Source organism: Haemaphysalis longicornis, unplaced genomic scaffold (assembly GCF_048455015.1).
Source record: "Haemaphysalis longicornis isolate Haplotype H1 unplaced genomic scaffold, Haemaphysalis longicornis Haplotype H1 scaffold_1, whole genome shotgun sequence".
Classification (NCBI taxonomy): domain Eukaryota; kingdom Metazoa; phylum Arthropoda; class Arachnida; order Ixodida; family Ixodidae; genus Haemaphysalis; species Haemaphysalis longicornis.
The window spans coordinates 240408785-240433649 of NW_027526203.1; the positions used below are offsets into that span (position 1 = coordinate 240408785).

Genomic DNA, 24865 nt, shown 5'->3' on the forward strand with positions numbered 1-24865 from the left:
ACGCGCCCGAATCGCGTGTGAAAACGCACCATGCGGTTCACGTTGCATGTCGAGCCAGGACAATCAAGAAAAAAAGCAAAAGGTACTCACTCGCTGAAGCGCGACTTGAAGCTTCTATCCCGCAAGACTCCCTGAAGCCGTAACTGAAGGCAAGCAAACCTCAAGCTGAACGAACTGAAGTTAATCAAAATGCAATTTGAGAATCGGGGCACTTGCAACAAATGTGTTTTTCCCTACTATAGAATGTGTTTTCTGTTCGCTTTTTATATGCTTCACGGACCATTTCCATAGAATGGCGCCTGTTGTATAGGTCAGGGAATTTTGACTAAAATGGTCATGGAAAACATGGAAAAGTCAGAGAAATTGAATTAGGCAATTTGCTAGACACCCTGGCATGTCGAGCCAGGACAATAAAAAAAAAAAGCAAAAGGTGCTCGCCGAAGCGCTACTTGAAGCTTCTATCTCGCAAGAAGAAATAAACTCTCTGAAGCCGTAACGGAAGGCGAGCAAGCCTCAAACTGAAGTTAGTCAAAGTGCATTTTGAGAATTAGGGCACTTGCAACAAATGTGTTTTTCCTTATGATAGAATGTGTTTCGTATATGCTTTTTATATGCTTCACGGACCATTTCCACACAATGGTGCCTATAGGTCAGGGAATTTTGTTTAAAATGGTCATGGAAAACATGGAAAAGTCAGGGAAATTGGATTAGGCAATTTGCTAGACACCCTGGGAAAAGGGGCGTTCTCATCGCGCATCACTGCTACCAACGAAGAATGCATGCCACTCGTAATTACTCTGCACCAGCATTTGTTTTTTGCTATCAGGGCGTGAATGGTGAACTAGCAAAAGATTTTCAATCGTCAGGTTCGCGCTCTGACAGTAATAATCCCACAGATCGCCTGAAAATATCAAGCAGTGCTTGGTTGCAAAGCTACTTTATGATTTTAGGCAGTTTTATTGCCTTTGCGCACGTTGTTCTAAGTTCTGTGGTAGTTTTACTTACCCCAGGACCATTCGCGAACAGTTTACAACAGTTTCGGTTTCGTTTCTGCATCGCGAAATTCATATTTAGCACTACTACGCAGTTACACAACTTCAAGGCTACCTGCCATGGCGCCTGGAGCGTCCGCGACTGATCCAAAGCACGTCGTTCCTGATTTCCCCCCACCCTAACCCGATTTCTGCGATAAGAACTTCAGATGCAAGTCAAAAGATCACACCCAGTCGCCAGATATCTGTTCCAACGAGGACAGCGCTTCAAACTGGCCTTACACTGCCAGCTGTTCGCCTTCCAGTTTCGTTTCCGTGCGAGGGTATATCCGGGTGTCTAATGTTGCTGCTTAGTTGAACTATCTATTCGGACGGAGTCTCTGATAAGTTTTTGTACTGTTTCATTTGAAAACTGTTAGGTGGCGCTGCAATAGAGGAGGCTCGTTGTGCTGATCTTTTTCATCGCGCAACTGCTACTCGGCCAAAGATCGCGGGGCACGATTCTAGCACATTGTATCGTTTTTTCGAGCAGAAGATGATAATAAAGCTCAGCTTTATGTTTTGAGAGACAACTGACCGTGAACGTCAACAAGCATCAACCACGGCGTTAACTGTTCCGCGCAAGGCGACATTTTTTTCTAGGGCGTGTTTTTGAAATGTTTCCCTACAAAATTTATATTCTAATTTTTTTCTACTACCGGTGGTTTGATATACACAACTCCTTTTTTATCATTTTTTTCGACAACTGGACAATTTCAACTCATGCATGTTTTTTTCCGCATCGTGTGCTTGTCCCAAGTATTGTGCTCGCTGTAAATGCAAAGTCAGTCATTGACAAGATGTTTTTACGTTATGTGGGAGCAAATTGGTGCCTCTGATAATGTCAAACTGCCAGATTTATTCCAGGCAACCACCCGAAATTGCACATTTTGAATTGGAGGTTGGGCTTCACCACATGACACAAGCACCGTGCGTGCTAACATTTTTTTCTATATCTGACAAACTGTTCCGCGCAAGGCGACATTTTTTCTAGGGCGTGTTTTTGAAATGTTTACCTACAAAATTTATATTCTAATTTTTTTCTACTACCGGTGGTTTGATATACACAACTCCTTTTTTATCATTTTTTTCGACAACTGGACAAAAATTTTGATTTTGATATTTTTTTTCACAACTATGATATATAAAAACATTTTAAAAACTGGTTTTATTGGAAAGGCAGCTAAATAATCTGTAATTAGTGCCTAACCAATTTTTTTAGCAGGAAAAAAATTTTTCTTGGACCCCTAAAAATTGGTAAATTTTCCAACAGTAGCAAAAGAGTTAAAGGAGTACTGACACCAATTTTCGTCATTAATATTATTGCACAGTTCGCTTCCTTTACTCAACAGAATACCCTGGCTGAAATATGAGCGTCCTGTGACGCGAAGAACATACTTTAATTGGATCTCATTTATCGCGCCGACGGAATAGCATGCGGAGCGGCACTCAGCTAATGGACATCAGCGTGACATCATCCCGTGGAAGCCAAAAGAAGTGACGCAGACAGTGCTCGTCAAAAAATCGTGATGTCACTTCACGCACGCGGCCCCGCGAGCTTCGAGCGGGCGCCAGCGCATTCACAAACGGGTGCACGTAGCCAGAGCTACAGGCATAAGCGCTGCCCAGGAAAGGCTCTGTTGGCAAAAATAAAGTTCTACACACGGGAAAGGAAGTGGTAATGTAGCCCGGAATCGCAATAGAAGTCGCCATCGGGACTTTTATTGAAAGCGGTCATCGAATTTCCGCCGCAATGGCAGGCATAGTACCTTCAGGCAGCTCAGCCGTTCAGCTCCAGCGGTGGCGCGGTCCAACGCCCCCACCAGCCTTTGCCGCGTTTTGACGTCCACACAAAACGGTGACGTCATGCCGGGATTCTGTCATATGCGCCTTTCACCCGCCGCGGTGGCTCAGTGGCTAAGGCGCTGCGCTGCTGAGCACGAGGTCGCGGGTTCGATTCCCGGCCGCGGCGGCCGGTTTTCTGATGGAGGAGGAAAGCAGAAACGCCCGTGTGTACGAGATTTCGGCCCACGTTAAAGATCCCCAGGTGGTCGAAATTAATCCGGAGCCCTCCACTACGGCGCGCCTCATCGCCTGCGTTGCGTCGGCGCGTTAAATCCTACAATCAATCATATGTGCCTTTCGGGATGAAAGCGCGGGAATTTGAAACAAACGATTTTCAGGCCGTTCAGTGTAATTAATTATCGTTCGCTGAAGTATTTAAAGCGGGGTTAGCGTTCGCCAGACCATTAAGCCTCGATAAAAGCAGTAAAAATGGGACATAAAATTTTCGTGCCAGCACTCCATTAAGTACATGCGTTCTATCTTTGCCAATAGCAAGCTTCTTTTTCATTGCCCTTCAGCTTCCTCCTCTTAACATGTCTTCAACCTCTGCTACATTGTGGGTACTAATGTTGCTAACCTCACTTCTGCTGGTCCATGTTGACAGCTTCGCCAGTTTTAGTTACTGCTTGGGTTCTCGACACTTTTGTATTCCTGTGTTGGATGTAGCCAAGGGGTGTGATACTGCCTGCTCACATCGAAGCTAAACGTGGCCACTGGTGGTTTTGGGTTGAGGCGTGGCACGTATTGAGAGTCACAGGTAGAGCTTTAGAACACAGGGAGGTTCATTGCATTCTACACTGCCCGGTCTCTCTCTCTCTCTCTCTCTCTCTCTCTCTCTCTATATATATATATATATATATATATATATATATATATATATATATATATATATATATATCTTTTTTTTCTTTTTGTCTTCGGCTATGGCAGAAGGTGCTCTTCCTGTCGACGACTGAGAGTGTTGGCCAGCGTGAGATTCGGCTCCAGGGCAGCAGCTTCCTGAGTGGGGCCTACGTCATCGAAGACATCACCACCAAACGCAACGAGATCGTGCGGCGCCTTATCTTCCTTGATAAGCCGCACGTCATCCAGACAGAGGCGAAGCTCCGACCAGGCAAGTTGGAGCCTTCGTATGCTGCTGGCCGTGCTGCTTGGTTTGTTTGCCATGGAAATGGGAAAAAAAAAAAAGGCTCCCATTGCCATCCTTTCTGGTGGCAGAATGTTTCAGTAAACTTCGGTTCTATGTCATTGTCGTTAGGAGGCAAATGGGATTGCATTGTGAGAAACAAAATGGCTGCTGCATTTGAAAGTAATTATCGATGGCTGGAGAAAGTAAGAAAGCGTTGGAGATATGCATGGTTCACGGCACAGAATTTACAGAATTTAGGGAGAAGACGATTTCGAAATTGACACATGTGTTTATGGAGGTTGCCTCCATATTGAGCATCGATGAAGTTACAAGTATGTGGGTCGACTTGCAGCAGAAGTTGGGTAGGGCTGCGCTTGGTGAAAATCAGTTTTTGCTACATTTATATAAATGTGTTTATATATGTGCAGCCATGAGCTTAGGTCTATGGACCACGGGAGTGGAGGGCAAAACTAACTGCTGCGCTGTCTGGTTGCGTGGCACCTGCTGTCCAAACACACGCACAGCTTAGGCACGGCGTATCAGTATTGCATGCATGCCTCTCTCACTTGCTTGTTCGCGACTGCCTCACGCTCTGATAAATTGCCGTCAAGGGAACCTGATTCGCTTTTTGCACGCTGCTGATTTCCACACCTTATTTGAAAAAAGTATGCTCGCATTATTGGCGCTCGATGCTCTGGCACAGCTGGTGCACTAGTGCAGGGTTGCAACAGCTGCGCTGATTGCGTCATTTTAATAAAATTTCTTAGTACTGAGTCAAGCTGTGCCAAAACCATGAAATTTGTTTAAGTTGCGCCACGCTGCGCCAAAACGCCCTACTAGGTGCAAAATTTATCAGATTTACAAACTTTAGCGGGGAATAAAGGGTGTGTTGGCAACATACCAGAGGTTCATACATCATCCTGTCCAGCAGCGCAGACAAGCGCTTTATATACGCAGTATACAGCTTATGCCATCTATGTCTCCTCTAGTTCACTGGCAAAGAGACGATGAAGGAACTTTAGTTCACTGTAGTACTGTACCTATGCCGAAACTGAAGTCGCTCTAAAGCATATGAAGGGGCTTCAGCGCAGACAAGTGCTCGACCTGCCACCGGTATATCCGATGAAAATATTCGCTGTCTGATGAAAACGTTGTTTTTGCACTGTGTGGTGGTGATTTCTTGCACGAAATGCCATTAATACGTGCCCCAATTAGAATATACTAACAGCTGAAATGTAGAGACTGGTCGAATAATGATTTTGACTTTGGTGCGGGTGTGGTGACCTTCTACTGTTAAACATGCGAACAGCGCAAAGGCGTAATTGCAGCCAACTACGAATGCACCTGCCGACAATCCAATCTCGATAAGCATGTTCAGCTATCAGCTCGGAAGCACGTGTGGCATAGCGCTGCGTGCACCACTGTAAACTACTGCACGCGTTTAATAGGCCACTACCAAAATGTGGTGTTCGCTGCTGCCTCCTTGGGCGGAACTGCCAAAGTGCAGCACAGAGGCACACAGTACGTGCTGCTTGCAGTAACGAAAACAGCTCGTCATATCCGTGCACGTGCAGAGCGGCTGCGGATTATTCCACGGCAAATGCGCTGCTCCAGCACATACAGCAAGAGCCCGTGCGCTGACGGTGTTCACTTAGCAGGCAATGCGCTGCACAAAACTAACAAACGGTCGGAAGCCTTGAACAGTCTCTTCAATAGCTTGGCGAACTAAGAAAATGTCAAAAGCAAAATAGTGATGTTATACCAATGACGTCTGCATAAGTTATTTATCGGCTGCTGCTTACCTTCTGGTGGTATTGAAGAACAGTTTGTTGTATTTGCTTTTGGTGTAGCCAGGTGCTGCTTAGGTGGGAAAGCTATTTGCTATTGTTAGGTTAGGACTGGCCATTCATGAAAGTACCGTATTTTCCGGTCTATAAGTCGCACCTTTGTATAAGTCGCACCCCCCTCAAAATGACAGTTTTTCTGGGGGAAAAAAAACGTATAGTCTAATCCCGCTACAACGAAGTCCGCTTCAACGAAATATTTCCAATTCCCCGTCAGCTAGCCATAGAAGTCAATGCAACGAAGTACTCGCCACAGCGAACCATTTGTCTGGCTTGCTTTCGCTTCAACGAAATTTTCGATGACCTGGGCTGGGTTTGAACAATTAATTTACAATAAAATAAGCATAGCGCCAGCTATCTGTAACTTTTTATACATTCAGGACGCTTAGTTTCACCGAAAACATGTGCGGTGCGCTTACACTGCAACCCAAAACAAAAACAAACTCATAGGTGGACGCCATTGTTTGCTGGTGATAACGATGTGGCTGCCTATCTTTGTGCGAGGCACAGCACCGGTTCACCAAGCCGGAGCTTGGCGAACCGTATCCAGTTGCAATTGTGCAAATGTGCTCTGCTGCTGGCGCAACGCTTCATGTATGTGTTGTGAGCAGTTGACCTTGCAGTTTTCCTTCTACAATTCTTCAAAGTCAAAAGCAAAAATAATGTTTTCGTGTTTAATCTTGATCAAGCCTCATCCTATCTTAGTAACGAGCGCGCAATCGCTTGAAATGCTAGCGCGCTGCTTGCCCGCCAAGGTCGATTGCTGCCCTGCCTAGTCAGAGGATAAGATAACGGCGCTGTTCCTGCCACAAGCATGTGGGGGGCTTCCAACAGCCTAGCAGCTATCTGCAAGTAATCAGCTCGGTGGAAACGCCTTGTTGTACAGCAGTACGCTTTGCGCCTGCATTTCTTTATTTCTTCACCTCTCCCGTCCTCCTCAGTATCCCACTCATTGCGTGCTGGTAAAAAAACAGATAACCATTGGTATGTTTGTTATCTGAATAAACACGGTGTTACTGCGCGTCACTCCTTTTTCTAAACATTCTATTATGCTGCCAATGATGCGGAAATATCCGGGGTCATTTTTCTTGCCCTTCCATGCGTTTTGGGGCAGATTTCGCCTCAACGAATTTTCGCTTCAACAAAATTTTTTGCACATCCCGTCAATTTCGTTGTAGCGGGATTCGACTGTATAAGTCGCACCGGTGTATAAGATGCACCGGTGTCCAAGACGCACTTGTTAATTAGGTAAACTTATAGTGAAACAGATCGTTAGAAAGTGTGGCGAAAGTACATGGTTGCTGCGGCTTCTTCTTCTTCGCCAACATCGTAACCACTCGCACAGCGGATCACTTCGGCCTTTATGAGCCCGGCTACAACTGTTCTTGTAGAAATGGAGTCCCAAGAGTCGGAGACCCATTTGGCCACCTCTCCAAACGTCGCGGGTCTCTTGCGTGCTGTCGTAAATCCACGCAGTAAAGGTGTCACGGCGGACGGAAGTGATGCTAACAGAAGCAGCCCTAAAATCGAAATTTCTCAGCAAGCTGTCATTTTAAAAATTAGCAGCACGTTTACCTCCTTCAGAGTAACTGTCTGTAATAATTTATAAGCTGCATTTTGTTTTTGCAACCCAGTTTGATGTTACTTTGAAATTATTCTAAACTGTAGTTACTGCGCATGGCCATTATCATTGTTTTTGACTAGAAAAAGCTGCAAATTCTTTGGTTTAACGTCCCAAGGCGCCATATGAGCTGTGAGAAACGCCGTAGCGGTGGGCTTCGGATTCATTTAGACCATAGTGCTGTGTCTCGTAACGTGCGCTGACCACGCGCGGCCGCCGCAAACCGGATTTATTCCATACATAAGCAGAGGTGGAACTGCTGCGCCAATTGCGCCATTGTGCGCCAATTTGCCCTGCTGCGCCAAGCTATACAGAAACAGCAATTTACGCGATTATTGTTCGTTGAGAGCATACAACGCCAAATTTAGCCGAGTCTTGTCGTCGTCCGAGCAACACTGAGCGCTGGCTACAAGTAGACGCAGCCGCATCCACCCCGCATCCATAGCCACAGCAGTTCGGTGCACTCATGGTATAGTGCCTAGAATATACTGGCTAGTGTGCCGACCGCGGCCTCCCGGGTGGCACCGAGAGCGATGAATGCCGCCGGCCGCCGCAAGGTGCACTGCCGGGCGGGAGGGTGCTGGCCACGCAGCCTTCACAATCTCGGCAAGGGCAGTGCTGCATTTTTGCTTTCATTCAGCAGACCACATCTGTTGTGGAGGGAGCTGATGACAGCTTTCGGGGTTTATTTTGAGTTTTCGACTAAGAGTGGCCTATTTAGAGAATGTTCCTTGTGCGAAAGTGTGTATAAAGTTCATCAAAACTATAGGGTTTCAAACATGGCATGCTCTCGAAGGTGCGTTCTAGTACCGTTTTAACATTATAGGCTTTCTTTATACTGCTCTTTAGCTAACTTTAGTTTCAGACACAGTAGGTGAACTGAGTTAATTTCATCGACTCTTAAACAGAAGCATGTTGTGTGCCCACATTGTGGTGCTTAAAAAAAGCACAGGCCTACTCCCCATCGGTCTTCGTAAATAGAAAGGACTTCTCTGTAAATTGATGGTTCGGTAAGACGTGTGCGTTCCTGAAGCACCCTTTCCAGCATTCACCACAAAGATTTGTCAAAGAAACGTCGTTTTATTATTAACCGGTCTCTGCAACAGTGCACATGTTTAGCCATCTTCCGTTCGGGTACATCGTGGCAATCGCTTTGCTCACCAAGCAAAGGCGTTTTAAACATTGCCATCTTTTCAATGAAAATGTTGGCGAAGTTACTGTCTTGAGCGCCACAGTAGGCGTTACCTAATAAAACCACTGGCACAGGTGGCAATTTCATATCAATGTCACTGCAGGAATATGGGATATCGTGATTAGCCGCCGTTTCAAGTGTGCAGCGCCGTTATCCGATCTACTAGCGCCTGCTGCTTCAGAACTACGGTGTATGGGGCTCTTTTCAATTGCAGGAGCTCCGTTGCCGGCACCAAATTTTTCAAGGCTCACCGATTAGGCGTGCGCTGCGCCAATTGAAACTCGCAGAGGGAGAGAGAACGAACGACATCCGACGCAGCGCGCTTATGACACTTTGTTGTAGTCTTTTGCTCAGGAATATTTCTAGGTTTTCTCTTTGCTGACACTCCAAGCACGATGTGTTCTAGATAATAAGTGATTATCGTAAATATTGCGTCGCCCGGGGAGGCATGGTTGTAAAACACCGGTGATACGGTTCATGCGTGAACGGGTATAAGCATTCTCTCGGTACAACTGCTCTGAATATACTTTCTGCAAACCACGCTGCAAACAACTGCAGCCGGCTTCACCCCTCTGCATTTTCTTCTGATGCTTCGTTCCTATTCCGCAAGCCGCGTAGCATCCGCTGAATCGGCAAACATGTTGTTGGGCGGTAACCGCTTTTACACAGCGGCGCATTCAGCATGTTGTCGATTTGCACCATCACTTTGGCATTGTAAGCTTGGTTTACAGTTAAACAAAGCGGTTTTAGTGACAGGCACGGGAAAACAACAACCCGGAACACACCCCGCGATTTGGCGTGGCACGGATGCTCGTGCACGCCCGTAGAACCGATGCAATATCAGCCCAAAACTGCTGGGAGGGGCTAACGGAATGTCTTGCATGTGCAAGTACCCACACAGAACAATAAACGGTGCATCGCGGCGAAGAAAAAATACGTCCACAAGCTCTTTAATCACGCACGCACAAGGCCACCTTTCCGCCTTCCGAAGCGAAAAAACTGCATCGTCTGCTGAGGCAGCACCCTCTCGCCAAGAGGCGCCACCTGGCGGCATCGGTGGGCTTTCATTGCAAACGGTGCCACTCTCTCCCATAGCGAAGCACTCCGCTCGACACACTAGCCAGTATATTCTAGGCACTGTACTCATGGTTCCCTCGTGGAGTTTATCGTAATGTTGTTATCGCCGCGGCTTTCCCGGAAGGCTGTCACCAGCATGAATAAAAGTACTTTGAAGAGTTATCTAGTGAAATACCTTGAGGCATGGCCTCTGGAACTTGCAGCTGCTCGAAATAAGACGAACGACCCCTTCGCACACCCTTCGCATCTCTAGTTTTTTGTGTAATTATTATTGCGCGAGTACGCAATTACTGTTGTAATTGAAGTCTAATTTTTCGGGACTTGCACAAACTTTTGGGGTGCCGTGCCCGCTTTCGCCTTCGCGTCTACCATGAATGAGGTGTCGTGAAATCGCCGTCTTCGTTCACTGCCTGCCTTTGCCTGCCTATGATGACTGCCTTCTCGGTCGATGTGGCGGCGGCAGCTTGCTGCGAATACGGCATCATATTGTACGGCGCCCGTCTTCTTGTTGGGGCCTATCGGTGTGATACGATGCGCGCTTGGCGAGTGCCACCGGGTAGGACACGTTCACGATGCCTGATTTCATGGTTGAGGCGACGGCAGCAGCGTTCGTGTTGGGCCTCGCCGGGTCGCGAACAAGTACGGCAGCGGGACGGCGCACTGCACGCGATTGTTTAAGCTCGAAACTACTTTACCAAAAAATTTAAAAAGCAGCCACATAGTGTTAATTATTATGCAAATGAAAGCCAAAAAGTCGCAACATTTAAAGGAATTGACACAAAGCTGGTTTCAGTCTCGAGTAAAGGGTACTATCAAGGTGCCAGCTCCTATTTGAGTTATTGCGCTCCGAAATATTCTGGTCAATTCTATTTTTCATGCAGTTTTTGGGTTAGTTGCTATTGAAAGTGTGATCGGAAGCATTATTTAAGGCCGTCAGTGTGCTCCAAAAGTGCTCCGAAATACCCCCTGAAGTGCTCCAAACCTGCTCCAAAATGGGATTTTTGCTGCTCCAAAATAAGACTTTTGCTGCTCCCGTGCCTGCTCCAAAAAGATAGACCCTGCTTCCACCCCTGCATAAGTCGCACCGGTAGATAAGACGCACCAGCGAAAATTTCAGGAAAAAAATGCGAATTATACACTGGAAAATACGGTACTTTGAAGTACAAATAAAAAGATCATTTGCAGTTTTTATAGCACTCACTTTTTTTTTTGCTTGATCCTTGATCTTGTAAACAGTTTAAGCATTACCTGCTTTGTAGGTTGGCACAAATACACCATGTCTTGCCCTTTTTTATTTTCTGATTTTTTTTTTATTTCTGATGCCTTGCAGCTTTGTGCAGGATTCATTGGTCACTTTTGCAGGACCTTGTCCACTGAAGCTAAGGCATGTCTGCACTGGCGTTAAATTGTCTGCACTTCTTTTGTAATAAACTGCTTAATAAACTGTAATAAAATTTGGGATTCGGTGCTCCAAAATGAAGCAGGGGTGAGACAGCTGCGCATATTGCGCAGATTTGATACAAATTTGTTTTCCTGCGCCAAACTGCTCCCAAACAGTCGAGAGCCAAGGAATTTAATGCTCCCGTCAGTTTCAGTGGGGAAAAATGCTTACTGACAGCATAATTTTCCAACACCGCCAGGTAATGCTGTTTGTAAAGGTTTAATTGATTGATTATTCCCTAAAAACACCCACATAAAATTGTCCCAGAGATAGTTTTTTCGAAAGTCATAATGTCGGGTTCCACATGTTATATTCCATGCGGTTTTAAAATCTTCCCATCGAAACCCACTGTAAAGTCCTGTAAAAAAAATACTTTTGTGTACTGAGGCGTCAAACCGCTTGTGCAAGTTGATGAAAAAAAAAACAGGAATTTTTGGAGCGCCGTATCTCCGGAACGACGTTACTGGGCGCCGGCATCTGGTGTGAAGATGTGAAAACATGGCCGCTGGGCGAAGCAGTTCCTTGTGGTTCAGGCAGAGCGCTCTTTGTTGATTTCTACCTTGGTTTTGGTTATGGGGGCGGCTGGGTTTACATTTAGTTGTTTGATCTGTTGCGGGAAGTTGCCCGGCTCAAAAGACGGGAGTTAATCGAAAACAACATGGCGCCCGCGAATTCGCCGTGTTTCGGCCTTGAGTGTGAGACGCTGTGCGAGCTTGAAGTGAAATTTCGGACTCATTGCGGTCTTATAAAACACTGAGTTATTGCTGCCTTTCACAGCGAACTTGCGAGCAATAAGAATGGGACGATCGACGCTGCAGAAGGGGCGGCCCGATAGCGGGACGGGCTATTATTGCACGCTAGTAATAATGGTTCATCTATGTGAAGTGAAATTCAATGCCAAAAGGGAGGTGGCCAAACATACAAATGTTACTCACATTATGATCGTAGTGAACGTGCACCTTGGAAATTGAAATGGGAGGGCTGGTGGGTGCGATGACTGTGACCTCGCTTTGCGCAACTTTTGCCGTGGCTCTACAGTTGTGCGTAAAGAGGAGTCTGGGATTACAAAAATAACAATTTTGGCATTCACATGATAATAAAAATGCCTTACGATTGCTTAGTTTGTCAATTCGATATTTTCAATGGAACTCCACGCTAGATATGCATAGAGCCTAAGAATTTAAAAAATGGATATAATAGTATAGTAAAAAGGTAGTGCAGTTTATAGTAAAAAGGTAATGCAGTTTGCACCTTGTGATACTCTGGTAGAAAAAAACTTTATTGAAAGGCTGTTTCAGTGTTATGTAAATTTAAAACCCACTAAAAAGTGCACTTTTTGCCTGTGAGTGGCCAAAAATTAGGGGTACATAAATGTCTTTTCTGCTCCAAATCAAGGTTCTTCTGCTCCAAAATCGAGATTTTGCTGCTCCAAAAACTGCTCCCAAATCAGATTCAGCTGTCTCACCCCCTGATGAAGGTATCTTTCTACTGTCACCTGCTCCAAATTTGGAATTTCCTCCTCCAAAACCAAGATTTTGCTGCTCCAAAAATTGCTCCAAATCCTGTTTGGGCTGTGCACCCCTGCTAGTGCTTATCTCGTGCAAACAAGGAGAGTTATGAAAGTACATGTACTTTCGTAACTTTCCTTGTTTGCCCCACCGTACTTGCTGCTATGAAAAGAATGTGCACTAAATTCGTTCAGAAATAACTCGTTCTGCAAGCTTATAAGCCCTGCCTAGCTTGAATTTGCTTTTACCGTTCCCAGGCAATCGCACAGCTGTCCATAATACTTTATAGGTGCTAGTGCAGGAAATGAGCTTGTGGGTTGCATGGCCATTCTCTTTTTTCCTAATTATGTAGCTTATTTGAGTGAAGTTTGCATTGAAAGAGGAATCAGTGTTATTCTAACGAGGCAATCCTTCGAATTAACCAAACTTGCATTTTGTCTGCATGGCTCCTTTAACCCTTTCGTTGTCACTGTGTACGTTTTTGTATTTCCCTTTCGCGGTGTCACTGACGTACCAGTACATTCTCCATTGTGCGTTCAAAAATTCGCACCGCAGCGCAAAGCGGGTGCACCTGGACTGTTCGCGCCATCTGTCGAATCTTTCTAGTAGCTCGTATTTTCACTCGCTAGCTCTCTCAACGGTATATTGAGGAGTACGGAGCAACCGCGCCCGCCCTTCGTTGCTGAGGGGCTTGGTCGCTTCGCCCACTGTACTCTGTAGGGATGAGTGATCACACGGCACGCGTGCGATTATGGCTGCAAAGGTTGTTGTGCCATCCGCAATGGGCTTCTAGGTTTTTTGTGCCAATGGCATAGCCAGAGGGAGGTTTGGGGGGTTCAAACCCCCCCCCCCCCCCCTCCGAAATTTTCACTGCACCCCCCCTCCTTAGTGGCGTAGCCAGGGGGGCCTGACCGGGCTTCATCCCCCCCCCCCCAACCCCCCACCCCCTCTTCCACGAAATTTTTCGGGCCGGCACCGTGCTGCCTGTTTTGCCTGGTACGTCGCCTGTGAACAAAGGCGCATATCTTTCCCAAGTGCGGCTATTAGAAACATGCATGACTAAATGCCTGCCCTACGCATTCTTGCTTACACAAAACAAAGCGCCTGAGTCAGGATAATTGCGGAGGGGTGCAGCTCCAAAACCGATCACGCCTTTGGGTAAGCTCAGCGTGCGGGAGCGTTGTGTCCCTTTGTGCGTGACATGTCGCCACATGGAGAATTGGCCGGCTGAGTCGTTCTCAGCAAAGGAGATTGACTCGTCGTGGTATGGACGAGGAAGCAAGGAGTGGTCTGCCCAAACTCGCGACGGAAAAGAAGAGGGACCGTCGGCTATTGACGGCTGAAGGCTGGTACGATGAAGGACCTAAAGGGAACAGACGAGTATTGTACCTTAAGCAGAACAACATGCAAGTGGTGGTGGCAGACCACGGCCGTTCAATCTCGTAAAAAGGGGGAGATCGAGCGGCCGTGGGCAGACATTCAATACTCGTGCAAGGTAATTGAAGAATGCAATGCAGGGGCTGCGTATTAAGCGAAATGTGGAGTTTAGCTGCATGAATTTCGTGCGTGGGCAGAGGGCCATTGTGAGTGAGGGCTGGGTGCACAGCAAAGTATGTCCCTCTTCTGCGCGTCACCCCTTCATTCTTCCTTTTTCACGTTTCTGTCGAGCCCGCGAGGGTGTGGTCTCAGATTGCGCGCACTCCGTGTCAACTTCTGAAAGCGGTGTTGCGACAGTGTTTTTCAGCTCTGCGATTAGGCAAATTTGTTCGGCGGTATTTTCCCTAACCTAGGAAATTGGAGAACAGCGGGTCAACAAAAAGGGCACGGCAGTCACTAGCCCTGCCACAGGCAGACGGCAGTCGCGACAGTAACAAAAAACCGATGGCCATCTTCAACGTCGGTCACAACTAAAGCGCCTCCATTGCGTCCACGGCCGCTTTTTACCTGGGCGGCCGCTGCCCGGAGCAGTGTATATTCAGGGGCTTAATTGAGACACAACAAGAGCAATATGGTGCAAGGACAGAAGCGCCCATGCCTTTGAGAAGCTCATGTTCCAAGTGCCAACACACAAAATAGGCCTCATATTGTAAGTCTTATTATTCCATTGATTTTTCCTTGCATGATCACTGATGTCTTTTGACGATAGAGGTTGCTGTGCCTTAGCTGTGCGGTGTAGATGAATTGATCACTTTATAAATTTAAACGAAGTTACAGTACCTTTGTTTCTGCGAGATAAAAAAATGTGTGTCTCGTTTTATTTCGAGTGCAATATTTGCGTTTGAATTGGTCGTTGAAAGAAGTGCTTACGGTGAAGCGGTAGGTGACTTTTAATGAACGAAAACGTAAATTCAGCTCATATAAACGCCTAAACATTTTATTATGCACAATCTTGGGGAGAGATGCTCAGAGTGTATCAGTACAGCATTAGTATCGATTGATGAAGAGTTAAAAATATATTAGTTCTCGCTGCAGTTTTAGTAGCTTGCTTTAACAGGGACACAACTCCATGTGAAGTAGCCGCTGTCGCATGGTGTGCCCGTTATCGAGATTTTCGTCACTGCGTTTCATACCAACGCGTGCATCCACTGCTGCACCCAACTTTAAAATCATCGTGCAGCGGACGCAAGTGAAGGACATTCGTAATCGTGGCGCAGAAACATACGTGCCGTTGTTCCGTTAGCGCTTCCTGGCCTTCGAAATTCTGTGTGCGTAGACGTATCGTTCTTTCAATGCTCAATCCGTCTGCCATGACTACAGAATTTCGTAATTAAACCAACAGTCTACAGACCACAGTCCCTATTAAGAGCACCAGCACACCTACACCGCCCTCTCCCATATGGATGCGCGCTAATGTGCTTCTTTCTGCCTGGATCCGCAACTGTTACGTAAACATTCTAAAACGTCGAATGAAGGTAATTTTGAGCAATCGTCAGCATTGCTTAATAACCAATATGCCCGAGGAATTATCCCTGTAAAAAACACAATTTTTAGCAAATATATCATTTCGTAGCCTGAAAGGTGAACATCACGGCCGCTGTCAACGAAGGCAATACTGTAAATGTGCCATTACTGTCTGCTTCACCCTAAAGAACGGCAGTCTGTAGCATTTATGAATGCGGGGCCATGCCATTACGCATGTTCCCTTGCTGAACTCCGGGAAACAAAAGCATCGCACCACCCGCGAAGGTGATGCTGGCTCTGTACAACTGCCCAATGCTCTGTTCTCTGGTGGACCAAAGAGCTTCCCAACATAATTTCCATTTCTCGACTCTCTAATGAAAACTACAAAATTTCTGTACGCCCTCTGGATTCCAGATCCGCCCATGCTCATACACTGCACATGCTGTTTTATCGTTTAGCTTAAAACCCGCCGTGTGTACTCGGCTGAACAATGGCAGCGCACGAGTCAGCTAAAAAGTATGTCCTTTCATTAAAGTTTGAAATCAAAATTTTAGGACCTCATTATAAGTCCTTCCTCAGATCTCACGGCAAAATTCCGAACACATCAATATTTTGCTCAACTTGCACGGAACATGCCTAAAGCCAGGTCTACATGGTGCGTTTTTCGCCTGTGAATTCGTTGGAACAAACATTCGCTCTTGTGAAGTTCACAATGCCTGGAAATGTCGTCTACATGGGGCCTGCGAACGTCGCAATTTTCGCACTTCAGAAACACATTGTTTGCAGGCTGAATTAGGTCTGCCATGAGCAAAGCTTGTTGTGATGTTAAAAAATAAGTTTTGTTGTACTGTCTACTGCAAAACAACGATCTACTGTTGTTTTGCAGTAGATATGAGTTTATTATCGGTTTCATTTAACAATTGGCAATTATGTTTGGATATGCACACACATACCAGAGAAGACATACACAGCAAGCAACCCTGGGTTCGCTTGTTGTGCGTGCCTAGCTCATTTTGGTGTACCTCGGACGGGACTTCTTCGGTTCTTGTGTACTTCTTCCGAACTGCTGTGATGTCCGCGACATGCGCGGACACCGATTAAGCATTCGTTGGAAACTGCGCGCGACAACGTGTTGTGATTCTTGTGAACACGCGTACGTTTGTGTTGGTGCGCCCGCGCTTACGCCGCTCGTATGCAAGCAACGCCATCTGGTTGCTAAGCGTGCAAATGGTGATGCCGTGACGTTCACTGTTCCTATTGGCCGCAAGTTCCGGCCCCTCTAGCGCCTCCACGCCGCCGCACGAGCGGCGTTCGCCGGGGATGCTCGATCGTTCCAAACATTTGGCACTTTGCCACAGCAACGAAAAAAGGTTGTTTGCCACACGAGTGACGCTGCATCTGCGAATTCGTAGGGAAAATCGCACAATGTAGAAGGGGCTTAACCACAGCGTAAGGCCAGACACCGCCGTCTTTACGTAATTATGTTATCTTGCTGAATTTAAAGCTCGATACAGAATTTAATGGTCAATTTGCAGCGACTTACCCTACCTTATCCAGGAGTGGTACCTACGCCTAAAGGGAATGACCTCCCCAGAAAAGTTACTGAAGAGTGCACGTCTTCAGACAGTCTATAGGGCATTTATGCACGAAGCATTGAATACTTGCCAGAGAATAAGGCAACTATTTCAGAACACAATAGGGGAACTCATACAGCAGACTTGACATTTGGGCTGGGCCGAAATGTGAACCAGATTCACTATGTTACAAAGCACCAGCTTCTCATGTCTTCCCGGAGTCCTGATAGAAGCTACAAGATGGATTGCATTGAGACCAAAAATATCAGCGGAAATTTTTACTGGCATGGCTTAACAAATACCAATGGCTGAATTATACCGTAACAAGGCAGCAAATTGGGCGAGTTGGATAGCATTCATGGTGGTCAGCGCGAACGGAAACAATACACAGAGAAGAGAATAGACGACACAGGCGCTAGACAGTTGCTAGACAGCGCCTGTGTCGTCTATTCTCTTCTCTGTGTATTGTTTGCGTTCGCGCTGACCACCATGAATTATACTGCTTTGCGTGAGGGCGAATCCTGCCATGTTCGTGTAATTTTCAACATTAACAGCGCTGTTCTTGTGCGGGATGTCTGTGTGTTTATATAGGTTTAGTATTTGCTGAAATTTTTGCTAGTGATATAACGCTCATTGTAGGCATAATACATAGCCTGTCGTTTTATTCTTAAAATAAGACCTGCGCTACACATAACCCTAAGGGCATGAATTCGACTGCACAGAATGAGCTTCATTGGCCATGCACTGAAAGCTGCTGTACGGGCGTAGAATGCTTATATGCAAAAAAAATTTATTCTGCATTTTGGACCAGAAGAACTAAATAAAAAAACTCATTTTTACGACCCACGTCATTATATTGCGGGTCTCACACTCATCATACTCCACACGTTGAAATAAAGCAAGTAATCACATGAAACTATGTTAATGCAATGCCTGCACAAGGTGCCCGTGCGTGCAGAATATGTCCCGTATTACGGGAACAGATTTGCACCACGTGGTCTGCGGATTTTCTCCAAGTTTACAACTTCACCTGGCGCAAATACCATCATAATCAACACCAATATCATGCGAGACGCTAAAGGGGCCATAGGAAGACAAACTACAGCCTCGTTCAATTTGGTAGAACTAGCTTTGGTAACTCACACGCTCCCTTCCAGTCACAGACGTTTTTGAAAAACTGAAGCAATGCTACAAATATCAATAACTTATATTTAGCGCTGTAGTGACGTAATATGGGCAGGAGTGATGTATATAGGCCAGCACTAAAAAGTAGTTATGAGTGTGTTAACTTCGCGTCAGAATTCAAATGATAGGATCAGTGGAGGCCACTCTACAACCGCGCAATCATGTTCCTTGGCAGTGGCTTAGGTCGTTGGACGCCAATCGTACGAACGAGATCCTGTGATGTCACAGAGAAATCGCGGGAAAGTGGGTGGGGATTCGCCACGGCTTTATGTGTTCTATTTAATATCTCTACTATTCATTTGAAGTTGGCGATACTACTGGTATCATTGTTATCAGGACAATGCAGTCTTTTTAATGAACAAAACATGTAAACTACCGTGCTTTTTTTTCATTGGGGAGGGAGGGGGGGCTTGAGAACAACCTTAGCCCCCCCCACCCTTGAAAAAAAGTCCTGGCTACGTGCCTGTTTTGTGTTATGCTCCCGCGTCTGCTATAGTGCGGCAGGTTATCCCAGCACACCATTCCCCCTCCAATAGACCAAAACATGACTCAATCGTGGCTTTCGCTCACTCTATGCATTGTGCGGGCTGCTGAAAGTGCTCCCTCCATGAGTGCAGTTACTTTCGGGTGGCTGACCGTGCGGGACATTCGGCTGCAGACCCGAGCAATGGTTCTTCGATTCCGATCTGAATACAAGCTGAGCTCAGATTCGTATTCTGAGAGTGTCTCATCTGAGGAAGGGGTGCAAGTTCCACAGCATCAGATAATGATGTTGAAACGGTGGGGTCGTTGCCCCGGAAGCGTGCACGGCAAACTGAAAATATCTGGAAGGAAGGTGATTTCTCATCCACGCCCCTTCCCTTTGACGCGTTACATTCCGGATGATGTCATAGCCAAATAAATCCCTATGTTCCTTCCCTCGGATTTCGGAAACCAAGGCGACACTGGGGGTGTGTCACGGCCAGAAAAACCTTACAGTGAAGGGGTTAAGCTCACGGCTGCATGTAAAGCCACATTTCTTTAACAGTGGAGCTGTTTAAGCTGTTTAGCTGTGCTGGCCTTCGCTCAAAAACCGGCACAGCAAAGGGGAGAGGAGGAAAATGCTAGGCCAGTAACTGTGAGGGGAAGTGGCAAGGAGGCAAGGGGACGACGAGCAGGTGTGGAGAATGTGTGTTGGGTTGGCGGTGCCTAGTGATTATGTAAGCTTGGGCTAGCAGGTGTTCTCCTAGTTGAGAGAAACGGTGTGCGCCTGGTGGCATCAGTGTCTGGTCTACCGATAAAATGGGCAGACATGAGAAATGCAAAATTGAAGCTATAGAAATAGCTATGTTAAAGCTAGTGGAGACCACCAGCTCCACTGTTTCCTTAGCCTCCTCGTCTCAATTGTGAAGTTGGCCAAATTTTTTTTTGTTTGGTTGTTCTTCTTCTACAAGAGGAGTTAGCATTATGCACTGGTAGCACATGATGTTTTTAGCAAAGTCTGCAAAGGATTGGCAGTTTTTTGGGCATTCACTTTTGGGGTGCATCATTAACAGGCAGCCTTTTCTAGAACAGTGTAAGCAGCCTACAGCAGTTTTGCCATATAGCGCAGAATATAGGTCATCTTTTTTACCTTGTAGCCAAAAAATGGAAAAAAAAAAAAACTGTAAACATTTTTTTGTTAAGGCTATAACTTGTTTTGTCTCAGATAACTCGTTCAGGTTGTCTGAAATGTCATCGGACGACTGCTCCTCACCAGCTGTCTCCCACAGAGCAAGTCGTACTCGGTGCAGTCCACGGAATTGCCTAAACTCATTTTGAGCAAGAAGAAAATAGCATGCACACGTTGGCTAACAGCAACAGAAGCAACAAAACAAAGATGGCATCGCGTCCGATTGATGGTGGCGATGGTGCCTTTGGGGTTTGGATGGGCTCGATGGGCTGCCCGGTTGCCAGATGACAAGTAGAATTATGCCAGTGACCGCTATATAAGTTGAGAGGTGACGGCAAATTTTTCTGTAAAAAATCTCGACCTATATTCCGCTTTATAGGCTAAGTATCACTCGTGAATGCATCATTACTAAGGTGAGCAAATATTCAGAAATTACAAATATGAAAGCCAATAATGCAAAATTCAATTCAGCTTTACATAGTGCCATTTGGAAATTTCAAAGGAATTTTTTGTGTATTTGAGAGTTTGAAAGCATGCACCAGCATTTTCTGCTCGTCGCGACAAGCTTTCCCTCACTTCTCCAGTGACGTGTGGCCAAGCGGCAAGAGGTAGGTGCCTTTCGGGAGCACCTCTTATCTCCTTGGCATTGGGCCAACTCCGCCCTCATGCTTCTCTCTGGGACTATGTCAGTACACAGCTGGGCTTTCTTATCTAGAGGATGTTGACTGGGGAAGCTGGAACAAAACCACGTTATCAGAATGCAGAAAGAAGCCTAGTCTTTCTTTCGCTGTTTCTCTTTATCACTGCCCCTTTGAATGGTGAAGCTGGATTGGTGGAGCTTGTCTAAGTGTTTGGGTGAAACAGGGAGGCAGGTTCTCAATTTGGGTAAAATGGTTTGCATTGTTGTACAAGTACAGTTATAAGGTGTATGCATGCTTTAAATGCAACAACCAGTGGCAAGAGCCCAATGTGAAATGAGTTATGCGACCTGTGTTCCCATCAGCCTCCATTTTAGGGAATTGCGAGGGTGTTTTCTTCTCCTTTTCCTAGGTGGCCGCACCTCCTATGTTTGAATGACTTTGTAGGCTCTTCACTACTTGTTTTTTTACGTCACAAAAAAATAAAAAAGAAACAAGAGACAGACATTTTCACATTTAGTTACGTATTTATATACAAATGAAGCATTGTTTGCCTACAAACAAAAGTCGAAAAAGCTCTGGAAGGTGGGATTTTTCAGTTGAACAAAAAAAGTATCAGCCTCTAGGGCTGGTTCGAACTGCGAGTACTCATGTTTGAAAATGTTCGACTCTGTTTGCGTTCAAAAATATGTTCACACACCTCTAGTGAACAATGATAATCATGGTGGTAAATCACATACCAGGCGTTCTCTTTTCCCCTTCTTTTTGTCTGGTGTTTAGCAAGGAACAAGAAGAACAAGAAGACCAAGAAGTGGGAGGTGGTCGTGGAAGACCTCGTATTCGAGTACTACAAGTACATGGTCGCTGGCATTGCGTTTGTGATGCCCAAGGGAACAGGTACGACTTTGCTTCTGGGGCCCAAAGCATTACCAGTTACGTGCGACTATTCCTTCCCCCCTCCCCCGCCCTTCCTTGCTTTTACTATACAGAGGAACCAGGCACTGCTCTGATGATTGGATTGGGAGGAGGAACACTGCCACTCTTCCTCTTCACCAAGTTTCCCCAGGTGGGCATTGGATTTTCACGGGCATGTATCCATAAAGATACAGTAGAACCCCGCAATAACGAAGCCGCCGGGGAAAGCCAAAAAGTTCGCTGTTGTGGGAAATTCGTTGCCGCGAGAATGAAACAAACGACAGGAAGATTGGCCGCTGGCCGAAAATTTATTTCCGGAAGTCGATTATATGTATTACTTTGCGGGCCTTACGTTGCAGCAACTTCACAGCTCAATTCTCACACTACAATAAGTGCTTCGCTGTTAGTCATCGTGCGAGCCTAAGAACGACAGGATCGTGTCAAACGCATCCAAAATATCCCCCAGGTTCGCCTTCTCTGCATGTTTTTCTCCTTGGCCCTCAGCACTGCATATGTCCAAGTATGCAAGCGAAGTTCAGCTTCTTCTGTTGAACTTTTCCAGAGAGTGCACCTCCTTAGAATGCTGTTCACAAAACTAAATGAGCACCGCTTTGCTGATGTCTACAAAGGCCACACCTGTCAACGTTTTGTTTTGCGCATATGCACCATGAACGAGTGGCAGCCTTGCTTTTCAAAACGGTAGAGCGAGCTTCCGGTGGTTTTAAACTCGTCGGCGCTATCCTCCCTTTTGCCATTTGGGCCACTGATTTGGGCCTTATCCTGTAGTGATAAAAACTTCCGCTTTTGGGTTGGAGGAGGCATGTGACTGAATGCAAACACGCCAATCGCCGCGCACACAACAAACGCATGTGTGCTGTTCAGCGGTAGCGAGCTCAGGAGCGAGCCGGATCTTTTGAGCCGCTCTTTTTGAAGAACAGATGAGCCGTGGCTCAGTAAAAGTGAGCGGCGGTTCTTTTGGACAGTGGGAGCCCCTTCTCGCCCGCTCAGTGATCCGTGTCGAATAGGGGGGGCCACGGCACAGCAAACCAGGGAGGAGGGCCAACTGAGCCGAAAAGCCGAGTCAAATGAGCCGGCTCTCTACGCCAGCTATTGCCGGCGCGAGAAAGCAACTGTACTGCGGGGCCAGCTGGGGCTTATTTTCCAAATTCCTCCAGCGCCCCCTGTCGTGGGAGCAGACAATTCAAGTCAGGAGAGCCGGATGTACTTTTGAGCCGTTCTTCGGCTCTTCCGCTCAGTTACTGAGCCAAAGATTGGGTCAAATGAGCTGGCTCTTTTGGGCGAGTTTCGCGCCATCTATATTATTGGCGCAAGAAAGCAACTGCACTGCTGGGCCAGCTGGGGCTATTGTTCCAAATTCCTCCAGCGCCCCTTGTCGTGTTAGCAGACAGTCCGAGTCAGGAGAACCGGGTCTTTTGAGCTGTTCTTCGGCTCCTCCGCTCAGTCGCTCAGTTACTGAGCCGAAAAGCGATAGAGCCGTATCTTCTGAGCCGCTGTTTGAGAACGGCGGTTGAGAGATCGCGGCGGCGGTGAATGACCGATCGGGAGGCCGCAATGGCAGCCGTGAACGAACTGTGTCTGCATTTTGAAAGTAATAAGAAAATAAACTCCTGTGATTCACCACAGTTACATTTGTGCGCTCAGCTATTCGCTGCGAGATCGACATGTAGGTGGCAATAGCGTCGCGCTGCTACTGTGGATGCTCCGCTGAGCGGCCCGAAAGAATGCACACTGTGGGCGCGCTTCGTGCCTTTTCCCCGCCGTATGTGCGCACGAAAGCCGCAAACAACAGTGGTATGCTGTAGTTCGGTCCTAAACGTTCAATGTATAGCATGGAAGCGGCACTAAGGTTTCATTACTACGCCAAAAAAGTGATGACCCATCGGGAATCTCAGAATGTCCACAATAGTGGCAATAAACTTGTACGCCGTGGCTCGTAGCAAGCTCGATCTTTCCACACTATGGCTTTGAGCCTTCTGTAAAAGCATAAGCAGAAACAAATCATGAAGCCTCGATCTCTGAAATTCAGTTTACAACGGCAATCTCAATCGCTTTCACTGGTAGCATGACGCATTCTTGCATTTGTGGGATGCCCTGAAATGGTAACACCACCTACCTTCCCTGACATTCTTTCTAAGAGCTTACGATATTTTTTGTGTGTTCGAAAGACAACATAAAATTAATGAATTTGGTCAGCGCAGAGATATAAATGTAACCGCTCTAACGGGTCTTTTAAATGAAATTTTAGCGACTCTGAACGAAGGGTTGATGAATAACAGTGTCGGATCACTTATTTACGGCTTTCGTCGCAAGAGAACTTGCGAATTGAATTGTCAACGCACGCAGTACAAGCAACATCTCATGTTTAGCTAGGTTTTCGCAAAGTGACAAGGTTTACAGTGTGCAAACCAAGCATCTGGGACCTCACAGTGAGCACAAAGGCTGTTACGGCTGCTCTGTTGACCATTTGCGTTCCTTTTAAAATCTAACAGGTGCCTGGAACAGCGAGATGTGTTTGCATTCTTGCGTATAAGGTCGCTTATGAACCCTAAAGATAGCAAATGAAGTTGCGATGTTGCAGATGTAGTAAAACGTTTCCTTTTTATGTCTCTTTGCGAATCAGCGAACGGGTTCCCGGTAACTACTTTGTTTTGTAAACTGAACATCGCCTTTGTCTTGGCATTTAATTCTTGAGTATTGGTTAAAAAGATGCAAGGATAAAGTTTTCTGTGCATTTCGTTTTTTTTTCTGGAGGGGGGGGGTCTGCCAACGTTGCAAGAGCAGCGAGAAGAGAACGCGTATAACGCGAAAAGCCAAACGTTGGTTATCAGTATTACTTACAATCGAAAGTACGCTGGGTGTCGTGTTCTGTAGCGGTGAAAAAGCATTACTTCAACACGTGTTTTCAAAACTGATTAACCCCCTTTGGTCCGAGATTGTCCAGGAATTGTGGCTCGCCTTTTTCAAAATTGTATTGAAAGCAAGCATTGTGGGAAAAAATTAAAAATAAAACAGCGAGCCATGCCACACACCCCTCACACATGTGGGCAACAACGTGCATTATATTACGCGATTTTTCCTCCTCCTGATCATATTAGGCATTTGGTTCTGCTGAGTGAGACACATTTCTGGACAAGGTGATTCATGTCGGGATTTGAAAATGTTATATATACAAATGACACACGAAACGCCACATGACGGACGCAAACTCACAACTGCTTACTTTTACCGAGGAATCCCCCCTAAATACTGTTGCGCATCTATAGACACATATTTTAATTAATACGTAAAATTA

General features: G+C 46.3%; 1 protein-coding gene across 1 annotated transcript in view; it reads left to right on the forward strand.

Annotated features, from left to right (window-relative positions):
• LOC144143161 (eEF1A lysine and N-terminal methyltransferase-like) overlaps positions 1–24865 on the forward strand; it is a 124070-nt gene that overhangs the window by 48854 nt on the left and 50351 nt on the right. Inside the window, exons 8-10 of the mRNA XM_077674966.1 lie at positions 3807–3994; positions 21422–21534; positions 21627–21703. Of these exons, the coding sequence (XP_077531092.1) occupies positions 3807–3994; positions 21422–21534; positions 21627–21703 (378 nt within the window). The remainder of the gene's footprint in view (positions 1–3806; positions 3995–21421; positions 21535–21626; positions 21704–24865) is intronic.